Source organism: Haplochromis burtoni, unplaced genomic scaffold (genome assembly GCF_018398535.1).
Source record: "Haplochromis burtoni strain Fernald_Lab_line unplaced genomic scaffold, NCSU_Asbu1 Contig_135, whole genome shotgun sequence".
Taxonomy (NCBI): domain Eukaryota; kingdom Metazoa; phylum Chordata; class Actinopteri; order Cichliformes; family Cichlidae; genus Haplochromis; species Haplochromis burtoni.
The window spans coordinates 1,148,917-1,175,978 of record NW_024582496.1 but is presented as its reverse complement, the minus strand read 5'-3'; the positions used below and the strand labels follow the sequence as shown (position 1 = coordinate 1,175,978).

General features: G+C 39.3%; 1 protein-coding gene across 1 annotated transcript in view; it reads right to left on the bottom strand.

Moving 5' to 3' along the window:
- Positions 1-8,903, bottom strand: part of kcnq1.1 (potassium voltage-gated channel, KQT-like subfamily, member 1.1) — a 45,993-nt gene extending 37,090 nt beyond the window's left edge. Inside the window, exons 1-2 of the mRNA XM_005930800.3 lie at positions 8,190-8,903; positions 1,003-1,093 (exon numbers count right to left, since the gene is read on the bottom strand). Of these exons, the coding sequence (XP_005930862.1) occupies positions 1,003-1,093; positions 8,190-8,551 (453 nt within the window). The 5' untranslated portion in view covers positions 8,552-8,903. The remainder of the gene's footprint in view (positions 1-1,002; positions 1,094-8,189) is intronic.
- Positions 8,904-27,062: the final 18,159 nt, after the last annotated feature.

The following is a 27,062-nucleotide window of genomic DNA, read 5'->3' as shown; positions in this document are numbered from 1 at the left end:
CTCCTTTTTTATTCCTTGTATGCCTACTTGAAGCTTACAGCAGACCATCAGGAACAAAATCAGATTGTTTTTATGTCATAAACTTTGGTACCTCTAGAGAGAGTAGTCCCTCTAGTACTCGCTGGGTCACTGAGCATCTAGCAAGCACCTTCTTTATGATTATGTGCAAAGAGATCTTTTTTTGGAATCCATAGTATTAATTCTTTCTTCCCCCGTGGTATCTTCAGTCACTGTGTCCTGGTTGGTTTGATTATGTATTAAAAGGTGGTAACTGAGCCTTCAGCACTTCAGAGGAGATTACAGCATGAGAATGCTGCATTATTTATAGGCCTCACTCTAAGCTAAGGTCATGGAATGGCCATGGTTAGATGAAATAAACATTAACTGATAAAAGGGAAAAGAACAGCAAACAACTAATCACCTGCAGAATACAGTATCTGACTCAGTCTGTCTCTATTGTCATAATCACAATGGCTACTAAAGGACCTTTTTTGCTTTTACATAAACAGACACAATATAAAAAAATGTCACGTAATTATGAAAATTTCTTGTCAGTATCACTGAAATTTTATATAATGACAAGGTATATTTAAAGATGTTAATGTCTACACAGTCTACACAGAGATACTTTAACTCATCTACTTGGTAACATTCCTATCTTTGCCTATGGGCATAAGCTGTGAGCTAGGACCAAAAAAATAATATCTGTGATACAAGAATTGGATGTCTTGACTATTGCTTGGAGATAGGGTGAGACGCTTGGTCATTTTGGAGGAGCTCAGAGTAAAGCCAATGTTTGTCTAAACAGTTGAGGCGGTTCCAGCATCGGACAGGGATACCTTCTGGATGAAATATTAAAGCTATTGTAAAATTTGTTGTCCACGTTATGTAAAGCTCTGTACACAAGAAAAAAACCCAAATAACAACAAACCAGGCACAAACCAATGTTCTTTAAGAAAAGCTCAGTTGTTCCTTTTCTTAATTTTAAAATTGAACACTCACCACCCAGAAGAGTGTTGTATGCGCTAGGGCCTGGTACTGCTGAATGGTAGAGAGAACACTGAGGATCAAACAGGCCAAAACTATCAGAAATCTGCAGAGAATGAAAGAGAACATACATTAATCTTGATTAAAAGGTTTTATGAAGTTTTACAATACAGTTCATACATAGCACCATAATTTTTTATAACATCCAATTGCATACTACTAGCCAAATGGATATTCACTATCAATCAGTTTTATTTTCCCTAAGTCAAAAGTTTGCATAAATTGTCAGTCAAGACATGTAACTGCAAAATCCTCACTCCATTTTTCAATACCTCACCTCATATTTATGTCAGCAGTTCACACTTTGATTTAAGCTGCAAAAATTCAGTCAGCTTTGGTGTCTGCTTTGGGTTTAAGCTTCTGAACAACCTTACAAAAAAAAGAAGGTTCCAGACAGCATGGTATTATGTTGTATTTTTACCATGAAAAGTATTTGATTGAATCTGAGAAAACATTCAAGGACAGCCCTCTGGAGGAAATAGTAGGAACCTTTTGAACTCAACCATATGAATGCAAAGCACATGCTAAACTTGTCAAATAATAAGAACACTGGTTTGCACACAACCCACAAGCAGTATCAACAAACATGAAATTGCTCTTTAACATTCTCCTTATCCCTCTCAAGGTCACAAGCATTTCAAATGCAGAAACAATGAGATGTCTGAAACTCCTCATACTACTTGAGTAATATAGATTGTTGATATAAAGCTTTAAACTGCTGTGACACTGCACCAAAAACCTACTACCCATGTGACCTTGAGATTAAATTCTAACAATGTTTTTGTTATTTGAAAGAAAAGAGCAGACTTTATTTAAAAAGTCTACACAGTACCTTGTAACATAACATCAATTTTATTGATTTTTTCCCTCTGCTGTTCATAAAAGTCAAAGGGAAAGGTTTTGTTTAATTTGACGACATTAAAGGAAGGTGGAAAAGCAGGACTAACTGTAATATAAGTGATAAACCATTTTCAAACCCATAACCTTCTCACATGTGCTTCAGTCCAACAAGACAGACGTTCGTGTTTTAAATTTTTATCATTGCAGTACTGCAGTAACCTCAGCTTACAGAGCTCAAGTAATGCTAGTGTTAAGCATTGCAATTCTTTAGCTAATAATTCAACAGCTGCTCATCACATATGATCTACTTTTAAATCACAGGGTGCATTGCTGAGAACCAGAGTTAAACACAGTTTCTAGTCATATCTCTGATCCCATATGACACCACAGTTAAGATAGTATTTTACTGTCCTCTTTCACTTCATTATGATGTCACCAGTGATGCCACGGCCGTGTTACCGAGCAGTGTACTTGCACTTTGGCAGCTTAGCAGAACTGTCATGCGATACTTCGCCGAAAAGTTGCCAGGAGGGTCAAGGTTAAAATGATTGGCTTTTCATTTCCGTTACCTTGGGAATGGAATGTTGCTGATAAAGGGCAAAACTTCTGAATGGATTCTTGTTTCAATGTCAGTGTTTTTGCCTGCCGTCAGACAGAAGAAAACTTTGACGACTAACTCAGACACAAATGTATTGCTGTGTCTCTGCAAACATACATGGGAAAAACAGAGTTTGTACAATTCTAACAAGCCTGGAAGTCAATAGAGTTATGATTACCTTTAATCTTAAACACAGCCTGAACTCTCTTAAGCAAGTTTTTTTGCAATTTCTTAGTGTTCAGGAATACCTCTCCAGGCTTCTTGAAGGACATTCAAAGCTATTTTTTGGACGTTGGGTGCCTTTTGTTCCATTCTCTCTCAAGACAACCCAACACTGCTTCAAGTATTGTTTAGCTCTGGGCTCTGAGGAAGCCTATCCATGACTGATAGTGTTCATCCCTCCTTAAGCCCTATTGCCACTGATTTTCAGTCCAGTTTTCGTGTACCTCAGCCTTTTCTCCCTGTTTTCTTTCTTTAAGAATAGCTTCTTGACAGCTGCTTTTCCAATGAGACTATTTCTGATGAGGCTTCAGTAAACAGTAGCTGGATCAAATGAAGGGCCAGATACATCTCTCAGGTCTTGTGTCAGGTCATTGCTAGATTTTTTTTTTCTCAATTTTTCCAAGTGCACGACTTTCTTATAATATTCATCTGTTGCAGATGGTTTCTTTGAGGGCTGCCTCTTCTTTTGTCCTCCACTTGTCCAGTTTCCTTTGATTTTTTGAAGGACACTGTACACAATGCTGAGATGTGCCAAGATTTTGGCCAATAGCTCTTTGGGAATCACCCTGTTGGTACAAAAATGCTATTTTATGCTTGTCAAACTGTGCTGTTCTTGGCATTTTATTTATTTATTTATTTTAGATTCAAGGAAAGAATTATATGTGCTTTTGTGACAGGCTGCAAGTAAGAGAGTGCCTAAAGATACATTTTAAAATGGGCTGTCTGCTAACGTGTGTGTAAACTCAAAACTGCTTGATCCAGTGAGTTAGGTTATACCTGAATGAATCATAGGTCAGTGTTAAGTGGCTCACTGATCAAAAAACCCCAATAAAACAAAAAAGCTTTGCACATATCTACATTGTACACATGTTAAAGAACACCAGATTATGTGTGATTTTTGTTTCTTTTGGGAAAAGCAGATTTACAAGTGGATATGTGTATGTTACTTAACCAAACAGCAACAGAATTATAGTAAATAATTACCCGTTTTTCACACGGAAAACAACATGAATACAAACAACATCACTTAAAAAATTTACTTTTTATATAACTAAACAGGTAAAATAAAAATCTTTCAAAGATAAAAAGAAAAAGTTTAATTTAATTATTTATTTAAGGCAAACTGCAAATGTAGCAAGTGTTTCTTTCGGAGGAGGAGGGCTAAGAGTAATGCTGTTTGAAGTTACCACTTGGATGAAAGTGACATATGAGCTACCTAATCTACAAATTAAACCAAAACCGAGACAACCTGCAAACATGCAGCTAGTCCTGTGACATTTAGAGAGATAACATTATCAGGTTATTTGGATGACGTTACTTTCAGCTGATTAACCTTCACGTAGCTCCAAGTTCCAGGATTAATTGCAGGACCCCACTGAAATTTCTCTTGTTTACTAAGGAAATATCACTGTATGATGTTACCAACGCTGACCTGGGTGACAACATCTGTGAATAAGTGAGTCTTCTTCTAAATGAGTTGCTGCTCTTCGGCAGAGAGAACCTTCAGCAGCTATAATGCTGTAGAGTTTGGAAATTACAATGCTAACTACATTTACTGCAGAGAGTCCATCTGTTGTATCACTGCAGTGCACACATAGACACTGTGTATGTGTGTGTACGTATGTGCGAGAAAAACAACACCTCAGTTGTTTCTATACTCCCGGCTATATAAGAATGACAGCTGTAACTAATTTAACTGTACACAAATATGGTGACAGCTGGAGCTGTAAAATGCTTAGATGATTGAAAAATGTAAAATAAAACGACCAACAAAAAAAGAAAGAAAAGGAAAAGAAAAAAAACCCCAATTTTATTAGTCTAATCTACTTTAGGTGCCAAAATTGGCACTAAGTACAATCCAGACTCATATCAGGGACACTGCAGCTTTAGTGGCGAGTGAAACCTGAAGCTACATGAACTCACCCCATCACCTCCAAAGCCACCACAGCCCTAAATATTCATTGTCTTGTTCCAATGTGAAAACACTCCTGTATGGAAACTTTACATGTGGAGAGTTACAGTTTCCAGTCAGTGTTTGCACCACGAAAACCCTTATCGCCACACGCTACAGCTTCAGTTCATTGAAGACTGGCCAGGAATCGAAATAACCCCCTCTGTGTGTGTCTGTGTTTAGCTTAAACACAGACACAGACACACACGCACACACAGGCATGAATGTGCACGCCACACATCAACACAGATAAAAGACTGAGGAGAAACCTGCTCAGGGCTGGTGCATAACACAGCTAAAGCAGCTTGTCTTGTCTGAAAGGACCGAACAAGTAGATAATGCAGCACAGTAAGCTGACTCTTCAAAACGACATCTTCAGACTGCTGCCTGTAAAAATGGAAGTAAATACATCGAGGAAGAGCGAGCCACATTACACAAAAAAGGTCAAAATGTTCACCGGTAAGAACATAGTGTAATTTGTCAGACTTTATGCTAATCTGTGACAGAGGCAGTTAAAGAGAAGATCAAAAGAAACACAGCTGAACATCAAACTTTCCAAACCATACACTCTGTTATGCTAATGGTTGTAATTTGTCAGTGAAGCGCCGCTTAAATTATTTCAGAGCGTTTGAAATCCCTGTAAACATACACACTCGGTATGCTGAGCATACACTTCTGCTTTCTTTATATTCATCGGAGACTATCTAACTTGTCAGTCCCTCTCCACTATAACTGCACCATCATATTTCACTTCCTTGACCTCCAGGCCTATAGATAATACAGGCTCTGTGTTGCTGTCTGGCACCCGTGGGCTTGGTGTAGCAACGGACAAAATAATACATCGGCTAAGCTACATAGGCACCACTGAACTCTAAACAAAAGCTCAAAGCTTTGCTCCTATCTATTATTGATGGACAGATTCACTTGCAGTCTGTTGTGCAGCGAGTGTAGAGACAAAGTGGGGGAAAGGATAAGAGTAGCAATGCTGCTGACCATATAACTAGCTCTTTCATTCAGCTGTCACGTACCATGAAACCCCCCGCAATAAAACAGAGATAAATCAATCAAAAGAAAAAGAAAACTATAAAGAAAACTCAGCCAAAACTTTGGCCGATATCGGGTTAGGGTTAATAGTTCAGAGATACCAGCTCCTAGATGATGGGTAGTCTTGTGTATGTGCTTCACTGGGTAACTTAGATCTTAGCTCCATCTAAACTGGAGGGAAAAAAAGTTGCTTAATTGAAAAGAATAACTTGATGTCTCTTCTTATTAAATCTTCTTATTAAAGTTGTCTTTGACTGAATATCCTCTGATAGTTAGTCTGAAAAAACAAACACTTTTCATTTGATTTTTCTCTTCATTTCCCAGTTGATTGATCCATCACCAGCATGTGGAATGGCTTCATAACACAATGCTGAGTTTACTGTGGGACTCAAGACTCGTTTTAAATGTGGTGCTACAAGAAAAGCAATATGTGGAGCGAGGCTTTCTTTCCAATAGCTAAGTATATTTTATGATCATTTCAAAGGAAATGCATGGGCCCTTTCTTTTCAAACATAATGAAACATTCCTCAGACCCTTAAAGCATGCTATATCACTAAACTGACTTACATATGCATTCACCTGCGCGCACACACACACACACACACACACACACACGTGCTTCTGATAAGGCTTTGGGTCACTCTGGTGTTTGAGTTCTGGGTCAGTGATAAGGCGGTACTTGTTCCTAACTGCCTTTCTCCCACTCAAACATTTGCAAAACAAGGTACTAAGCTGACACTAAAAACCTGCTGCATGGTTACACACTATACTTACAGCAAGCACCTGCTGCTCTCATAGTAGCAATAAAGCTCTGTCTTAAATGCACAACAATACGCCACCATATTAAACCTAATGATCTAATCTAATCTAATCTAATCTAATCTAATCATTTTGAATATCTTCAAATGTACTCCATTTTTCAAAAAGCTGAATCTGTATGTGCGGCACTGAGAATATTTTTGCCATTAAAGGGTGCCATCGAATTGCCTTTATGTCCTGACAAAAAGACTCCCTCCATCTCCCAATCGTGGCAGTTTCTCCTTTGTTTACCTTTGACCATGTACACTGCTAACAGGGACACAGTTAGAAAGGTGAAAGTGATTATTCTGCTTGCACATCACTATATTTAGTACAAATTTCAGAATACAAAGTACAGTGTGACTCTCGCAGTGATCCCCAGAGTATTATGATGCCCTGCATTTACTTTTACATCTTTTCTTTTACATGCAAAAAGAAAACCCAGACAACAACAACAAAAAAACCCAACAAATAAGAATTTCTCAATTTGAAAAAAAAATGTCAGGAGAGCGGAAACCTCGTAACCCAGTTTTCCAAAATGATCACCTGCACATGTAACCTAATCTCATCAAACCCCTGTGATTTTGCCTTCTTGAGACACCATTGCAAAATTTTCCTATAATTGTACAGTACTAACTTTACAGTGTCAACTCATTCTCAGTAATGTTTTAACATGTTTGAGTTGCACTGTGTTTGCCTTTGCTCCCTTTGAGCCACTGAGAGTAAGCCGCTCTGACAGGCCGAGTTCCCCTGCATCACCTCCGACACCACAGGGTCACCGGGTGGCACTGCCAGACAGGGCCACTACCTCCTCTAAAGCACACATGCTGCCAAGTTTAGCTGCCTGCTATCAGTGCCAGCAAGTGGGGACAGACAGCACACGGTGGGGTTGTGCTCGGAGATCATATCCCACATTCCTAAACCTGGGCCTGAACTCTCCATCTTGGATATATCAGACTGTGAGTTTACTGGACATGGGTTATACTTAGAAAAATAACGAAAGAAACACAAAGATAGCATGATATCAGTGGTGTACAGTATTTATCCTCAGTAACAACATTTCATTTGCCAAGAAAGACAAAGTATCAGTTTTCTAATTTTCATGACAGTGGTACTTTATCCCATATAACCTGAGCCACACTTGATAAACCCCACTTTTATGTTTTTATAAAAGGTAGTCCTTCATACCGATCATGCTGTCAGGAAGGGAAAACACTGAAACATTTCCTGCTGGGCTGAATTGGTTTTTAAAGTTCTCTTGTCAGAGGCTTGCTGAATACAAAACACCTCTTTGCTGCACACAAACTGTTCTGCAAAATTAAATGCCCACTGGTGCTGAGGAAAATAGTCTCCCAAATGAAAGATCTGTATAATATTCCTATACTCCTCCTGTGAAGGCTTGTTTTGTCCAAGACTCTCTTGTCTGTGATGAATTACATGCATTTTTTTTTTAAATCTGCCACGGTAAGACTAAAATATCCATATAATGTTCCTAAAGGGACCTCCGGTTGTGCTGCGATATCTGTGTAGCATCTTTATAAAATTCATAGGATTAACAGTTCTTTGTAGTGAGGACTTCCAAGGCTCTACATGAGCAATTAACTCCCTGTTTAATTAGGATCTTAGAGTTGCAATTATGCCCTTGAATACCCAGTGGATCTGGGTGATTAGGAAAATAAAAACACTCACACTGTGAAGTGATACACGAAGCATTTCCAGCCAGACGGCCTTTCCAGAAAATTATACACGCGCCCTTGGATGTAGGTTCGGGTGAGGACTGGACGAACCCCGGTGCTGTACACCGACATCCGCACAGACATCCGGGGATGAGAAAAATAAGGGTGGAGGTGAACGGGAGGTATATCGTTGGGGGTACACCCGTCCTCTGGCATTTTGTCCCTTTCACAAAACGTGTTGTTGCCTACAGGTGTCCCTGTTTCGGGCTCACTAAAAGTAATTTCTGACAGCTCCAGATCCGGTGGTCTTTTTCCACGTGCCAAACCAGAACCCCTCCGTGTGTTCTCCTGACGAGGGTCGGAAGAATTAGACATTATAGCCTCCCGTTAGTCTTCTGTCGCCGGCTTAACTGTTTTTTTTTTCACAGTTATTTTTTTCGGTCACTGACTCAAACGGACAAATGTTCGCCCATGTGCGCTCACCTTCTGTTGCGCGCCCGATCGCACCAAGGCACATAAAACTGTAACATAAACTAAGTTATTAATGCTCCAGATCACCAGCGGGGTTTCTTTAATTTAACTTTACAGCTCTTCGGGTTGTCGAGGATATGGCGAGTCCCAGCCTTCAATGGAACACCCCCCCTCCCTTGCTACTTTCAGGGCACTTATCAGCTTGGAGAGCTGTCGCCAGGCGGTGCGCTGCGAGCCGCCAGCTGTTCAGACTATTTACTGTAATGCAGAACTGCTTAAAACAATCTGAACCTGGCGAACTCCATCACAGTCGCGCGACGAGCTTTGGATTAAACCATCTCTGCAAAACAGTGACACGCATTTCTATTAAAAGTAGAGTTGGCTTTATAACGACGTTAATGAAACTGCCACTGTTCATTTATGCGCGCGTGTCCAGCTGGGCCAGAACTTCTTAACAAAGCACATCAGGACACCTCGCACCTTAAGTTTACATGTTAATGGAGTTTCACTTCTGCATAATAAATCACTTTAAGTAGCAGAGACTGAACAAATGTGTAAACAAAAGGGTGACTACACGATATAAATTAAAAGGAACCCGTTTCATTCAAAGGTCTTTTCATATCGATATTAAATTATTAGACAGCAACTAAAGTTGTTGTTTATATTTCGTTCAATTCAACAGTCGCTTCAAGGCACTTTATATTGTAAGGTAAATACCCTACAATAATACTAAGAAAACCCCAGCAATCATAGAATCATCTGTGAGCATGCACTTGGTGACACTGGGAAGGAAAAATTCCCTTTTGACATAAGAGAACTTCCAGCAAAACCAGGGGAGGGGAGGGGCAGTGATTTGTGACCAGTTGGGGTTGAGGGTAGGAAGCTAGGGCAGGTTAGCACTGTTGCCTCACAGCGAGAAGTTCCTGGGTTTGAATCCACCATCTGGCCGGAGTTCGCATGTTCTCCGCCATATTTACGTGGGTTCTCTCTGCCTTCTTTCCATAGTCCAAAGACATGCACTGAGTGGGGTTAGGTTGGTGATCCTAAACTCTGAACTGGCCATAGGTGTTAGTGTGAATGCAAATGGTTGTCTGTCTCTTTGAGTTAGCTCTGTGTCCAGGGTGTACCTTTGCCTGGGATAGCTTCCAGCCGCCCAACGACCTTGAATTGGATAAGCCGCAGAATAGATAGATGGGTATGTGATGGCTTCTTCTTTTTTGCAGATTCCCTAAATGTCTCTATCGACAGCGGGTGAGCATTCAGTATCATATAAAGGCCAGAGGTCTCATTCAGCGCTAATCATTTCATATTGTCAGTATATGATGCGACTGCTATATTGGCAGGTTAGGATGTGACCTCAGTAACCTGTTTTATTACACATACACACAGACGCCTACTGGAACAAATGTGTAATGAGCAGTGTGTGCGAAACGTGTCTCCAACCCCTTTTCTGCAAAGAAACCACTTGATTGGCTGAATTAATGTGTTAAGAAGTGCGTAGAATTTCCTTCCATTGTTTGAAGAGGCATTCAGCCTCAGTCATTTTCCATCATTAAACTGCCAGTTTGAAGTTTAACATTAGCAGTCATTGTGTGAAAGTCATTGGTGTTTGGGAGCTATACAGAGCTCTCCTCTGCACACCTGTTCCCCACACCACCACTGAAACTACTAAACATCGCTGCACTGTGTGCACCAGTGTGTGTTTTTATTAGGTTTTTCACCTTTTGATATCCTCTTCTTATCTCTTTCTTTCATCCACTCAGACCAGAGTGCACAAAATATGAAATAGCTTTTAACAACTGACAAGAGAGACCGTATTACTATTATCACCTTCTTAAACTGGAATAATATGATCTACTGCAGCTTAAAATTTCTATGAACATGTGGATGTTACTTGCTTTACATGAGCTAAAATAACACTGGTGTTAGGCTAATTGAAAACTCTTATACATGGAGCTTAGTTTGACAAAGTTAGCCTGTTACTCATTCATTTTTAGCTGTGACCTTGACTAAGAAAGTGCAAGGAGGAAGAAACAAGTCCCCCACTGCAGATTTTAATAGGAGTCCAGTGGCATCCACGTGATGACAGGATCTGTTGACAGGTAGATATTAAAACAATTCTAACTGGGTCTTGCTGTTAGATGCCACTGCTACATTTGAGATTTTGTTCATAATAAAAAAGGGCAATTATTCTAAATGTCATCATTCCAATGTGCATTTTATTGTGCGGAGGAAATAAAATATTGAATTTCTATTTAAAAGCAAAAATGGCAACACTTAGAGATGCTTAGTCATTGCAAAAGTAATGAGATCTGGATGATCAATTAGTCAGCAAAATCATTTTTTAAGCGAAAAAGAAAAAAGATTTTGCTGCATTAAAAAAATATAACATCTACTTGCATTTTTGAATGTAAATAACAACCTGAATTCAACATGATCAACAGAGGACACTCCAACTCCACATCACCTAATGCAGTCATGTTGCATAATTTCTTTTAATTTTTATTTCTTTTTTGTACTCTTGTGAGCAAATAATATTAAAATTTTGGTTATTGTTACTCATGTTCAACAACCAATTTGGAAGACTGAATCCCCTCAAAGAAAAGACACCCTCCTCCTACTGAAGTTGACACCAGAGGGCAGTCAGAAAGCTATTGTTATTCACTCAGGCATATCCAGATTAGAAAAGGGGATTCTTTTTTTGTTGTTGTCCCAGGCACCCAGCTGAGAAAACAGCAACTCGTAATTTAGTTTGCAGTGAGAAGACAAGAAATAATATTGCACTGTAACCAACTAATGATCACAAATACACACACACAAAAAAGTGTGTGTGGGGGGGGAGCAAGAACAGAGAGAACATTTAAAAAGATTACCAGTGGAATACAAACAGTTTCCAGTAGACTCATCTTCCTGGTCATAAATATGTTGAACTTAGAAGTAGTTACATAAGGTTGAAATGTCTCCGCAGGGTACTCCACAGATAGTCTTTCCAAACAGTCTGTCCAAGCGTTCAGCCCAGTCAGTTGAAATTAGTCATGGGATCTCAGACTTTATTGTCCTCCATATTTATGAGTAATATAAACACATAAAGAAAATGGGCTCCATCCCTCGATGGCTTTATAAACAAATGATCAGTGACAAAGCCCATTCATGTAAAGACCTTAGTAATGAAGCCACAGCATATAATGCGTGAAGACGTGTTCGTGTTGTACGCTTTATGATGTAACCCAATTAATAATGTCTACACCGCGTGCGTCACTGTGCACTGATGCTCTCGTACACATGCTGTCTGTGGCCCCATTCATGGCTGCATCCTTTGAAGTCTGTGTTTCTTTACCAGATATGACAAGGCTGTCCCCTTCCAAAGGCTCTCCTGAATGCAGCCTGAGAAATGCTTTTCGCTTTTGCCTGCAATTGAAGAACAAAAGTTGGTGTATCCCTCACAGTGTGCATACGCCAGTGAGGGAACAGCACTGGAACACATAAAAAAATTAAACTATTATGTATGTAAGACCCACCAACCGGAAGTTATCACATTTGTACAGACTGCCGCCCCCACCACACAAGAGGAAGTGGGTTGCGTGTGATTTGCATGCATGCACTAATAATGATGAGATCAAGGACTCTGGCAAACAACAATGGGGTGACAAGATCAAACAGTCAAAGCACTAAAGGGTACGGGAATGACTCGAAACATTACCTGATTAGCTTTAGTTACTGTCGTCACATGCGGTAAAATTATAACAAGAGAAGCTACATTGCTCTTCCTCGAGTGCATTTATGAACATTATTCCAGTGTTTGCTGTATAATTAGAACTCATGTTTAAAATACTTGATTTAAGCACACATATGAAGGCAGATGGAGCGACTGCGGGGTAATTTGCATGGCTGTGATCTTTTCTGTTGTTTTTTCCTCGCACTGTTTGCGTTTGTTGTTCCTGGTTTAGTTTTGCGTTTAGTCACTGTTTGGATAGGTTTAATCTCACTATTGCTGTGACACAGGCAAAGCAGGACCAATGCCAAAGAGCACTGAGGTGTCCAAGTGGCCAAAGAGGCAGCCTGGCAAAAAAAAAAAGAGAGAAAAGAAAAAACAAATCAATGTTATAATTTTCTTAGTTGCAGACATTCTACATTTAGTAAAGTACCATACCAAGCTACAATAGCAAAAGTAAAAACAGCTCCATTTAACCAACTTTCTGCAGGAATGGTCTAAATTTGATGTTCAATCTTTAACAATAAAAGTGACAAACTGATTGTAACCGATCTGCCATCGTTTCAGAGGGCTGTTATTATTTAAGATTGCAGAGGACCCGCAGATCATGAAGGGTCTGCGCTTCGATCTCAAGATCAAAAAAAGACAAAGAAAGAGAGAGAAAAGAAAGTAACAGGGGTTAATCAGACTTAACTGTGAGCAGAGCCAGACACGGCATCACGGTCACAAATATAATTCTTCCATTGTTATTCCCACAGTTCATCAGAACACCATGTGTGACGTTTTAGTTCTGCCTCATCTTCTCTCATTCTTACACACAGACACAAAACTTCCCACATATACAGACCCATACATCTCCCCATTATCAGGCTCTCTAGGCTCTCTGTGACGTGATGAACTGCATCCCAGCTCTGGAGATACTGTATCTCCCCATGTTCCCCATGTCTCTGTCGTAAATCTGTGTGCATACCAGGAAGTGAACAAAATTCTGCTGTGCAAAACATCTCAGTACAGCTTACTTTCAACATGGGTGTAAATGATCTTTATCCGAGATAATTTAGACATGTAGTTTATTATAAATTATTCAGTTTTCATTCATTGTAGATTTATTACCATGTCCAAGAATTTTGAAATACATCCATCCATTCATTTTCTTAACTACTTATCCAATTCAGGGGATGTTGGCACCTATAAATTCAAAACAGAAAACCCTGTTTTTCTGTGTGTGAGGTCTCACTCTTTGTTGGCACTTTGTTTTACTTTGGTTTATTATTTTTGCTTCATTTTGCTCAAATTTTGTTCTGTCGTTAACCTTTTTATCTGTGGTTAACCTTTTTATCTGTGTATATACTCTAAACTTTATCCTTTTTCATTTGTCAGCTCATCTCGACATGCTATTGCGTCTCATAGTCTCTTTACTCTCTGCTGGAGTGTTTGGTTAACCTTTCGGACTTATGCTCTTTATTCATCAGATTACTACTTCTTTCTTTCTTTTGGACTTATAGTTGTTTTTCCTGCCATCTCCTTTTATAACTTCCCAAGTAAGTTTTTATTAAAGTTTACTTTTGTTTATTCATTCTGGCTGTCTGCCTGCTGTTCTTTATTTTGGATCCTATTTTCAACCCCATCCACTCATAACAACATAGAGAAATGCAGCTTTTACAGATAGAATGCAATACAGTATTGCAAATGTGACAGTAAAAGGATGTACTGTAAACACCTTTACCAAAATGTTGATAGCAAACGTTGTTGTTGTGCCATTCTGTGCCATTTGCCATTGCCCAGGGAGGCATTTGAATACTTGTATGAGGTGGCTTTATCATCTTCATAGCTAGCTTGTTGGTAAGTAGCTACAGTCTCATCCATAGGTTTCTGAATATTTACACATTTTTAGTGATTTTGCCTCTGTACACCACCACAGTGGTTATTAAAGAAAACACTCAACATGTGACTGAAGTGCAGAATTTTAGCTTTATTTAAGGGTTTTGGCAAGAGCATTGCATAAGGTGATTAGGAATTACAGAAATGCAATACTTAATACCCCATTTTCAGAGGCTCAGACAAAATTGGACAGTTGACTGGCAGGCAGTTTTATGGCCAGATGAGGCTTGTCCCTCCTTATTTTATACCAAACAAGAACCACTTTGAGAGTGCAAACCTCTGCCAAGCTCACTCTTCCACCAATATTCACTTTTAATAGTAGGGCTGCACGATTAATCGTTAGAAAATCGCGATCTCAATTCATACTTATGTGCGATCTCATTTCCAAATGACAACGATTTAAAAAAAAAAAGACGATGACGATTGTACCGCATTTTGATCCGGGACGTAATCTGCATGAAAACAAGCGCTCACTCTTCCTGCTCAACAAATGACAAGGGCGGAGCCTTATACCACGTGATACAGAAGCTGTGCCGTGTGATGCTAAAATTAGCAGGGAAAAAACAACGGAGAGCACGTCAGGGATGACGAGAAAGTGACAGGAGAAAATCCGTCCCGGTCAACCACCCAAACATCAATAACGGGAACCTTATACAGCGCTTCCCTATACCCGTCGAACTCCAGCAGGCACAAAGAAATTACGGAGGCTATCACTTATCACCTGACCAAAGATATGGCTCCCATCAACACTGTGCAAAACGAGGGATTTAGGAAAATGATCAACACCCTAGACAAACGCTACACAGTGCCGTCCCGCAACTATTTTTCTATTGTTGCACTACCTGCTCTATACACGCAGTGTCGAGCAACGGTGGAGACGGAATTTCAAGCAGTACAACATTTTGCGGCAACGACAAAACGTGAGACATTTGTTGTTTTTATGTTTATTTATTGTTTTTATGTTCAGTCTCAACTGTTACGAAGTTGATGTGCAGTTAATAAGTGCAATAAATATTTATACTGGAAAAGAAAATCGTGATCTCAATTCTAAGCCAAAAAATCGTGATTCTCATTTTATGCAAAATCGTGCAGCCCTATTTAATAGTATTGTTTTGTTTGTTCTTTTTGTACATACTTTAAATAATTTACTGTAAAAATCCAGTAGCATGACAGGATGTTTATGAATAATGAGTATTTACTATAAGTACCTGAACATGAACAACTTGAGCTCATTAAACAACACTACAGTATATTTAGAATAAACTTAGCAGCTCGTTGAATTTCTCTTGGGAATACTTTCTTTGAAGATAGAATGCATTTTGAGGTTAACTTGAAAGAAAGGCAGATGTGAAACATTGGATGCAAATGAAATGACTTAATGAAAGGTTATTTGATGTTGAAGAGGTCAGGGGTCCAAAGTAACGTGAACCTTAGAATCCCCATATAACATTCCCTTGATGCCCTAAATGTTGTCATTACAAACATAAATGTCAATAGAAACATAGATTGAAATAGTTCTATATTGCACTATAATCACTTTGACCTTCATATCAACCTAATGACCTTGAAGGAGAGGTCAAAGATCAAATGTGACATGCTATTTCAAATTTTTAGAAGGGATTTTCTATATATTGGTAATATTTATAATTGTAAGAATCATAGTTTAAAAGTTTTTTTGTTACTTGTCAACCAAGTAATCATGTTAAGGTCACCTCGAAGACCGTGGCGGACGTAACCCAGATTATGGATTGTTAACATGACCCCCCAGAATGACAGATACGCGTGCAAGCATTACCTAAAATATCACCTTCTGGACAGAGGTACAGGAAACCAGAAAGTAGCAACATATTTGCTGCATATGACTCTGATGCAAGAGGTTGTTACAAGAAAATTCATATGAACGAGTCTATTAAACTGACAGCCTAAATTGTTTAAAAAAAACCAAACAAAACATTAACTGCTTCGAGCAGCTTGATAACATTACAACTTAATGGCAGACCGGCTACATTACCCACCAAACATTATCTTCTAACAGTAAATGAAAGAGTGAAAACAAATATTGAATATTTGCATTTTGCCATAACTGAACAATCACCCACCATGTAAACATGAAACATTCTTCTTGATGATGCTATCACATATTTCCTGCAAATGTTTTAACCTATTGTAACTCAGGTTCTCTGCTGGCTTTGAATGCAGTCACTGTGGTGGCTATTGGAGTAAATGTAAGTCAATGTCATGTTATATTTTCTTCAAGGAAGCATTCATTTGGAAAAGGGCAAAAAATGTGACCATGAGCGGATGCTTCTGTATTGCAACAATGCTGAGCGATGCTGTGGTATTCAGGATATGCAATACAGATTTTTACTATCATGAGTCAAGATTCCTTTGATGATTATTGTTTTGAGCACTTTGATATTGTAGCCTTGCTCTATTGCTCGCTTTTATTTATGAAACACCATACACCTGAGCCTCCTCTGAATCAAAAATAAAATTCAGGAATATAAACAAATGACAGATTTTTATGCAATAAAAAAAAAAAAAGATAAGAACTCTTACTCCATTTCTCAATTGTACTACTAAACGCAACATGGTCACAAATACACACTCGTTACTCTTTGGCAGAGAGCTTAACATCCTTCTGTTTTTCCACCATTTTATCCCATGCTAACCACTACCTAATCTAAACACATTTAGGATTAGCATATAAAAAGTGATTGAGACACAGCAGAGGAGAGGGGTACCAGCTGTGCGGGAAGTCAGGCACAAGAGAAAACACAATGGGGGTGGATGGTGGACAGGTGGGAAATGTCAGCATCTGAAAAAGAGACATACACACACAAAGGGAAGCAGGGAATAAAACTGACACCAGAACAGCTGGGACAAACAAAAAATGTGTAACTGTGTTGTGGAAACACAATGGCTTATTGTGACTTCAGGCCAAATTATGTATACTAGCATGTCTGCGTGTATGTATGTTGACTTTTGTGTAAATACTGTAGTGCTTAGAGTAACAGTTCACATAATTATGATATTAAACATGTTTTAAAAACTTTTAAAAGACAAGGAAATTATAATTTTGTGTGTTGATTATGATTGTTGCCCGTCAAGTATGTTAACAAGTCTTTACCTTCAAGTACTGAGTGCAATAGTACAAAGCAAACTTTGTATATTTGTATACTTTGGTATTTTTAGAGTTGTTTTTATTATTATTCATAATTTAAAGTTTTTACTGTATTTGTTTCTGTGTGCTGCCACCAGAGAAGGGGGCTGCTTCTAATTTTGTTCGACATCGGATAGCTCAGTGCAGTAATGTCAAGATAAAACTGTGATACAGTACAGTGGCAACAACAGCGAGAAGTTCTGAAATAATGAGTCAACCCTGGAAGAAGAGCGCAGTGGAACTGAACTACACAATGCCCAACTACCTGCAATGACAAATGCAGATTGTGGTCAGACTCAAGGTAGCCACCCAAACAAGTGCAGGACTCTGCACTCACTGACAGTCCCTTCAGAAGCGATGCACAATCCCCAATAACAGTATCACTGAAACCAGTGAGCTCATAAATACCACTCTAACAGTAATCCCAGAAGCCCTTGAGTATAAGATTAAGGATTCAGGCAGAGGAAGCCCCCTGTGAAGAAGAAGGCCTGAAGCCAAAATCAGTAAAACCCGGAAGGACGTTAGTCAGTTAAGTGAGATGCAGAAGAGTAGCATGAGAGATAGAGATCCTGGATGAAAAACAAATACACTCAGATGTCTACTACTGAGGCTTTAGAAACTGCCAAACAAAGACTCATACGTCTGGTCACTAGACTAGATGTACAAGAGAAGCAGAGGCCAAGAGGATAAATGTCCCGGTACTTTCAGATCCATCCGGGGGTATACTCTCAGCTACAAAGGGATGCACAGCAAAAGGACAGACACACCAAGAACTGAAACTAAGCAATACTGAAAGATAGCAGAAATAATCCATTATTACTCGGTGAAGAAGCTGACAGCGCTCCATGATCCATGGTAGCACAAATAACCCTTAAACACAAATAAACAACCCTTCTAAGCCAGTCCAACACTAATAGTGGATAACGATACCGATACAGGAGTGACCATCAGCCACCTCTGGTACATGGATGCCATCAACCTGTATTTCTGGATTGAGCAAAACATTGACTCACAGCTCCACCTCACCAGGATCAGAAAATTGGGATGTCACTTCAACTGGATAAGTGTAGCTGAATGATTGTAAAGAGAGGTATGGTGAGAATGAATGAATGGGTGGTGCTACCAGAAGGCAGAATAGCAGATATAAGGAACAACTAGTACTGCCTGGGTATCCTGCAAATCAACAGGAACACAAAAATTTGTGAAGGTCTGCCACAGTCAAATACCCCCAGAAATTAAAGCAGGTGCTGAGAAGCTGGCTGAACAGTAGGAAGATCCAAGGTATCAATATGTATGCCCTAGCCGTCAGCAGACACCCAGCTGGAATAAGAAGCTGGCCGCAGGAGGAGATAGATGCCACTGATGTTATGACACAAAAACTCCTCATGGTGTACAAAGACCTTCACCCAGAGTCCAACACCCTGAGTTTCTATGATCAGCAGAAAGAGAGGGAATGAAAATTAGCGATAGTCCAAAAATCCAAAATCCCAGATCTGGAGCTTCTGTAAATACATTATGATAAAATATATCCTCCTGGGATAAGCTGCCTCAAAAATGCCTCAGGCAGCTGAAGACAGATGGTGATTTTGAACAGGAAGATGAGAGACTAATCATGGACAACCAACCCTTACATGGGGCCCCATCAACAGATAGAGGAAGTAGCTAATATCAAGAAATCCTATCAGTGGCTAGAAAAGGCAAGGACAGCACAGAGACTCTGGGGCAGCACAAGAACAGCCCCTAAGTACCAGATCACCACAGCTGACAGGACCCAAGTTTCAGACTGTGCAGAGGTTCCCTGGAGATTATCCAGCACATAGTAGCAGAATGTAAAATGCAAGCAGGGACTGCATACACTGAGACACACAACATAGTTGTAGGGGTAATGTACAGAAATATCTGTGCTGCATATGGACCAAAAGTCCCCAAATCCCAATGGGAGACGAGACCAAAGGTGGTTGAGAACAACAGCAATAAGATCCTGTGGGACTTCAAGTTCTAGACAGACAAGTAGCTGATCCAACCACACATAGCGCTGGTTGGCAAGGAGAAGATGACCACTGACACAGTTTTGATAGATGTGGAAGAAGGAGCACAAGAAAAAAGAGAAAAAAAAGAAAAAAACAGGCGCTGAAGGAACAACTGGAGCACATGTAGAAGGTAAAGTCCAAAGTGATCCCAGTGGTAATAGGAGTATTGGGAGGTGAAATCCAGAAACCTGAAGAGTGACTTCAGCTAAGATACTGTACAGAACACTCAAACTCCCAGGCCTCTGGTAAAGAACCAGAGCTTGAGGAACATGCGCATACCAGCCTCTGCAGCAGTGGTCAGAGCGAGATTATATATAATCCATTTTTCAAATCCATTGTTTACAATACGGTCTCATCAGCAGAACATGCAATGAAAAGTTGGTACAATATTAAAGCAGAACTGTCTGATCTTATCCAGTTAGCATGCTGTGTTGGTCTTAGAAAGCAGACTGTTGTATTGAGGCCCACTGAAATTCTTTAACAAGAAGAGTTTCTGTGTAAAATAGTAACTCAACATGCTTGTTGTTTTGGCTCAGCTACCTTAAAACTGCCTTTAAGCAAAGATATTTGTACTTCACAGCGCTCTGTGCTACGAGTTATTTCTGAATCAGTTTCCTTGTCACTCAAATGCCAAGAGTTAAGTGTAATTGCTCCTGTTGTGTCCTCCGGGTGCTGGTGCTCTCCATGACACATGTGCTGTGTCGCCTACAGAGAGGTAGCAAAAGCAACTTCCATTTAAGATGGTTTCAAGATAGACGGCAGCTGTAGAGACATATTGAAAGAAAATGATTTGATCTTGTGTATGACTGTGTGTAGTTAGAGCATCAGAAATGGCTTCAACTGCTGGAAAATGATTAAACATTGACATGTTAACAGTATATACAACACACATGCAGGGATAATTTTGGTCAGATTAAAGGACAAAACCAGATATATTCCACAATGTATTTTCCTTAGTGTCAGCACACGTCATAAGCAGTCTCCTTGAAATTTATTTTCACTTAGTCAGTATAGCCTGCTGCTGTAAATATACCAAGCACTTTTGTAATCCATGGCTGAAAATGCACCATATTATATGCATTATTTACTTTGGTGTGACTAATATTTGAACAGAACTGCAGTGCACAGCAGGAAATGATCTGGGCTTTATAAAATATACAACTATAGATGCTTAGTTACAGTTGAGAAAAAAAGGACTGACGAGACATTGTCATCCCCTATGTAGCCGGTGTATCAGAAAAACTCAGGAGAGTTTTCTCCAAGCATGACATCCCGGTGTATTTCAGACCCAGCAACACGCTCAGACAAAAACTGGTTCACCCGAAAGACAAAACGCCAAAACACAAACTTAACAATGTGGTGTATGCTGTACAGTGCAGCGAGGAATGCCCAGACCTCTACATTGGAGAGACCAAACAGCCACTTCACAAGCGCATGGCACAACACAGAAGAGCCACCTCCACAGGACAAGACTCAGCAGTCCATCTGCATCTTAAGGATAAAGGACACTCTTTCGAGGATGCCAATGTTCACATTTTGGACAGAGAGGACAGATGGTTTGAAAGAGGAGTGAAAGAAGCCATCTATGTCCACTGTGAGCGACCATCTTTGAACAGAGGCGGTGGTTTACGACACCAACTCTCTGCCATCTATAATCCAGTTTTGAGATCCCTTCCCAGACGCCTTAACGCCCACTCACATCCTGGGCCATCTGATCTCAGGAATTCGCATGATAAGGTGGGGCCAGGTTTCACAATGAACTCACCCGAAACTCTGGCTGATTGGGACCCACACCCAGTTTCACACCTTGGCTCAGGCGATTAGAGGATCATCAGGGGGTCCTTTTGTCCCTCTGTGGGGGGAAACTCCCACTAGGTTTATATCTGGGACTCTCCACCATTTGACCTTAGAACTGAAGAAGCTTCTCGGATGAGAGGTGAAACATCTTCAAGTAACTTAAAGAAGTCCAGACGCTTTTCTTTGCAAGTTCCTTTGACTTCTCAAACAAACATTTATACTCTGTGACAATGAGCACAAATGTGTGCAAAATCACTATGTAATCAGTGTTGGGGAGTATTGGAGATTTTTGGTTCAGATAAAGCTAACTGGATGCAAAGCTTTAACAATTGTCCACTATCGTGATTGATTTATTGTAAAATTGGCACCCTGCAGTAGTGATCTTTGCATAGAGCAGCACTGGAGAATACTGTTATTGTCTCCCCGCCTATTTTTAACTTGGCCATTGTGTTCTGAAATTCAGTATTATGCAATATGACATTTTCCAAAAATGTTCTATAAGAGAGGGGAAAAAAGTCAGGAGATGAAGAAATGTATGGGAGCAAATATTATTTAAACAATGTGTGCCCAATAATATAACAACTGATCTCAGGAATGGGTGTCACTTGTTCATGTCATGTTTTTGTAGATCAGGTCTGTCTGACTATCAAGCTGTCCGTCTACAATCTAGCCCCTGCCTTTGTTTAAATGTAATTTATCTAATGTATTCATTAAGACATGAATTTAAACATTTGTACAATAATTACACTGCATAATTATCCGATCAGCACTATTCTGATGGTTTACATTAGGTCTACAAGGGTTTGGACAATGACACTTTTTTTGTGTTTTGCCTCTGTACACCACCAGGGTGGATCTTTAATAAAGCAGTCATGTGACTACAGAAGATATTTAATTCAAGGTATTTAACTAAAAATTATTGCATTAATAGTTTAGATTCTACACTCAATAAATAACTGTAAACACACAGGTGCAAAACGCTGAGACTGAAGAACAATAAGGTCAGATTAGATAATCAGAAGACATCTAAAAAAGAAGCAAAACGTATGAAGTCAGAAAGAAACAGCTTATTATCTGAAACATCTCTCATTATTTCTCAACATGGTGCAGGCAGTGACAGCCAATGAAACCAGGTCACTTGTATTTATTGATGATGGTACTGCTTATAGATGTAGAAAGATGAATTCTGGAGGGTACAGGGCTATACTCTCTGCTCAGATTCAGCCAGATGCTGCACAATTGATTGGATGGTGCTTTACAGTGCAAATGGATATTGGTCCAATGCATACTGCAAAAGCAACCCAGGGGTTTCACAAAACAGAAATGCAATACTCTTCAATGGCCAAGTCAGTCACCTGATCTCAATCATGCTTTTCAGTTACTCAAGGCAAAAAAGCAGCGAGATCCACAAAGAAGCCGCAGTAAAAGCCTTGAAGAGCATCTCAAAGGAAGAAACGTAGAATCTAGTGATTTCCAAGGGAAAAAGAAAAAGATGTGCAGCCACATCGGTAAACAGTAAACCGTTGTCCTGTTACTTTTGAGCCTCTGAAAAAGGAGGACTTTGTATAAAAATGGCTGTAATTCAAAAACAGTTAATGCAACATTTGTGTTAAATGCCTTGAATCAAAGCTGAAAGGTTGCACTTCAATCATCCTGATTATTTGATTTAGCACAATTATGTACAGAGAGGAGAAATGTCAAAAAAGCCTTTGGACCTAACTGTATTGCCAGGTACAGATTATGGTTGGACGATGCACATGATCATATTCAAAAGAGCACAAAAAATAAAGTGCTGTATGAAAGACATGGGAGCCACATTGGTTCAGTCACTGAAAGTAATCAGTCAAATATTAAAATGAAATCTAAGCCTAACAAGCAGTTATTAACAGTAATGTTATAAGTCTTATATTACTCTAAAGCATTCAGAGCAGTCAAGAATAATCCAATCTAAACGACATGAAACCTTTATACTCTGTCTTTAAAAGACACAACAAATCTAATTTCCACCAGGTCTCCAGCATGATTCTGGCTTGGAACAGGAGAATTGCCTGTCTGTGAATCTGTGCACAAATAATAGAATGTTTGCAGTGGTTCACTTGGGCATTTTTAGATGATCTAATAGAGTTACAAGCATTTTCAGCTTGTTAGACTCTGATTACCGGCTTGAATGTCATATCCAGTGTTAACAAAACGCATTTCAAGTCCCACGTACATGCAAATCAAAGCAGTTTCATTGAGTATATGTTGTGCATTGGGCTGTAATAGAAAGAAGTAGATAAGCCGAAAATGTAGTCAGTATTTACTTACTGTGTCTTTAAATATTTTGATATTTTAGATCTGGTTCTGAAAAACCAAAAAAGGTGATGAAAGAATCCCGAAGTTAGGGCTTTAAACTGGTTGCTATGGCTACCTTTTATGTGGAGACTGTGGTTAACAGGTTTCTGTCCTGAGTTAATTAACTGAAACATCAGAGGATTGGAAAATGTCCTCCTGTTTTATGTGACCTGAGGTCGGTGTCTCTGTGTGGTCAGATGAGCAGAACTTAAACCAGCTAAGACTAAAAGTTGTTGTTCGAGGCTGACCCAAACACGCAACAAACTGCCTTCTCTCTAATGGAGCATTGGTCTGCTGGGTTTTTTGAGGTGCAATCCAGTGATGAGGTTGATTCTGAAGACGTTATTGCCTGTGCAGCAGTTGTGACTGGCATTTCAATAACATGATTTTTCTTGCACTCTTGTGTCACTTCCTGGCAACGACGTACCGCATCTCTATTTATTTGACACTGACTTTTTATTTCCAGATGACTGATGTAAACAAGGATTTCAAATCAATATTCTCTAGATGCAAGGTGTGCAAGTTATGCCATAACATTTGAGATGTTTCTTTTCTAACTGTTTACATGCATTGTGTCCGTTCTCGGTCTGATACAGATTTCATTTCACTGTGCTGTTTGGAAGACTGAAACGAGGGAAACAATGCCTCAACTGCTTGGCAGATCAATTTGTAAGACTCTGGGCCTCAGCCCAGTGCTAGCCTAGTCAACATGCTCAGCACTCTGAAATGTGCATTGTGTGGGTTTTGGTCTTGTCTTGTGCTATGGAGCAGAAGTACTCTACTCCTACCCTGACATCATACAGCACTGTCCTGTCTGGGACGGAAGACGAGCAAAGGAAGAATGGAAAGTGAGAGCCGGAGAGAGGAAGAACAGGATGACAACAGAGAAATGGGAGAATGATGCATAGTGAATTGTGTAAAATAGAACAAAAAAAGTGAACCGAGAATTTTTTAAAGAGAGAAGACAAGGGGAAGGCAGGAGCAGCAATTGTTTGTGTGAGATAGCTACAGGGAGGAACTGCAGGAACAGAACAAGGGAGTGACTGAAGTGACTGTGACTCACTGTGTTTTCACTGAGATCCCTTTATTCCAAACTGTTAAACTAATTGGATCAAGTCTATAAGTGGATCACAGGCCAAACCTTGACGAAATCTCTGTTAATACGAGGTACTGCTGAAACCGTTTTGAATATTCTCAAGCCCCTGGGAATCTAACTGTTCAGTGCTTATACAATTCAGTATTTGTTTTCGATGCTGGCAATAAATGTAACCAACCAACTAAAAAATAAATCAGTATAACTTGAAAGGCCTAGGCACTAATTCCCCAAGAGAATTCTAAAAATGTTTGATGACGTGATCCAATTAGATAAAACGCAGCCATGGAGAAGGGATGGAATGTTGCTGAAGCATTTGCTTTTGTTTTAATGGATGTTGGAAAGTTAGAGCTCCAAATTTATATTTTAAGAGAAGGTTTGTGTATCGCTTCCTTATTGTAACCAAGCGAATGGCATGTGGGGATAAGCAAAGCAAGATGGCTGAGAAGGTTCCAGTGAGGCTTAGAGTCAGCTTTTATCTGAGAATTACAGATGTTGCATAGGAGTCAGCAAAAATAACTGAACATCCTTAAAACAGTCAACAACAACAACAAAAAACAACCTAACTACAAGCAATTATTTCCAAATGCAGCACATCACATGAACTTTAGTGATTTCAAATCACTGAGGAGCCCAAGCTGACTAGTTGGAACAAAAAAAATCATGTGTGCGCATGGGCTGATAATTTTGGCTTTTGAATTAATAATTTCTATACACAATTTAGGAATGTGTGCTCTCATGTAGAGAGCGCACACAAGAATAAGGTCATTGTTCTAACAAGTCATATTACTGTGAAATTTCCCAAGTTGATTATTTATGTTAACAACGTATTTTTTTGGATTACAAGTCCCCAGAAATGTTTGAATATGTGTAGATAAGGAGGTATTATTTGTCTAATATACAATAGTCTGACTCACACCCAAGACAAGAAATGTGAATGCTGGGGTTTTTCTGTTGTTTTGTTTTTTTTGTTGACATGTTGGAGTCACAGCACTATTTTGTCACCCCTCCATAAATCAGAAAATACTACCAACAGCCAGAAAAGGTCCGTTTTTAGGTCCATTAGGTCTTTGCATTCCTGTGAAAAACTAAGTGTACCCCTGCTGCTTCCATAGAATTAAGAGGAAATTCTATGGCGTTATATTCAGCAAGTGTGAGTAAAAGTGATGTCCCAGAAAATCCATCCCTACACCAGACTATGCTATATCTCAGACCTTATAGGCCTCATTTAGTATGCTCCATGTTTATGTCATTATAATTAGAGAATAAATTAGAAAAACATGAAACAAGTATGACTTGTTCAGAAGGTCTGCCAGGTGAACATCTCTTGTCTCTAAAAAGAATGTGGCAGTACAGCTTAGGTTTACAAAGTTGACTTCTGAACAATGCCCTTTGAAGAGATGAGACAAAAGTTGAGATTTTTGACCATAATGCACTGCTCCACATTTGATACAAATGCCTTATACCTACTGTCAAGCATGGCGGTGGTGGGGTGATGATTTGGGCTTTTTTTTACAGACACCTTGCAGATAGACCATGTTGGCCACAGTTAAAACTTCCCTGAAACCAAATCATGCAACAGGACAAGCACAGCAACAAATCTACAACAAAATGACTGAAAAAGAAAAAAATAAAGGTGATGTAATGTGCAGGCCAAAATCTAGATATCTGCTTTACTGAAATGCAGAACTGTAGGAAAACTTTGCAAAAATTAATGCTTGCAAACATCACTGAATTGATGAAATGTTCTAAAGCTGAGTGGGCAAAAATACATCCACAGCTACGTAAGAGACTGATAAAGGCTTACAGAAAATGACTACTTCAAGTTTTTGTTTTTGAAATGTGGTCCTCCAAGCTATTATGCCATTTTTAAACACTGGCCTGTGAAGATGTATAAATGTATAATTACACATTTTTAAATTAATTTTGTAACTTTTTTTTTTACATTCATTTACATTTTATGTACGGTTTTTACTAAGCTAACTACCTTTAATTTAGTAAACTCCCACCGTAAGGGTGTGTTCTAACTGATGAAACTGTGTTGTACTCAGGCTCGGACATCTGGTTGCTGCCTTTTATAAGTTTTATTGCACAAGCATAAACTAACACCAGTACAGTAACCGTGCCTTTACAGAAGCCAGGTAATCAACAGCTCGGTCATAACAGCAATAACAATGAAAAGAAGATCCGGCAGGTAGGCTCTATGAGCGGCCGTTAACACGTACCATCCCAGACTTAGATAAATCACTCCGTCTTTAAATTTGTCATTTAAAGCAAATATGGGTCTGGCTGATAATAAATCACAACAAACAAATTGGCATGTTAGTAATATGGGAAAAAACCACACATTTTATGTCCACATTTTATTTCCAACTGTCTGAAACAAGCCACGTACCATTTGTCAA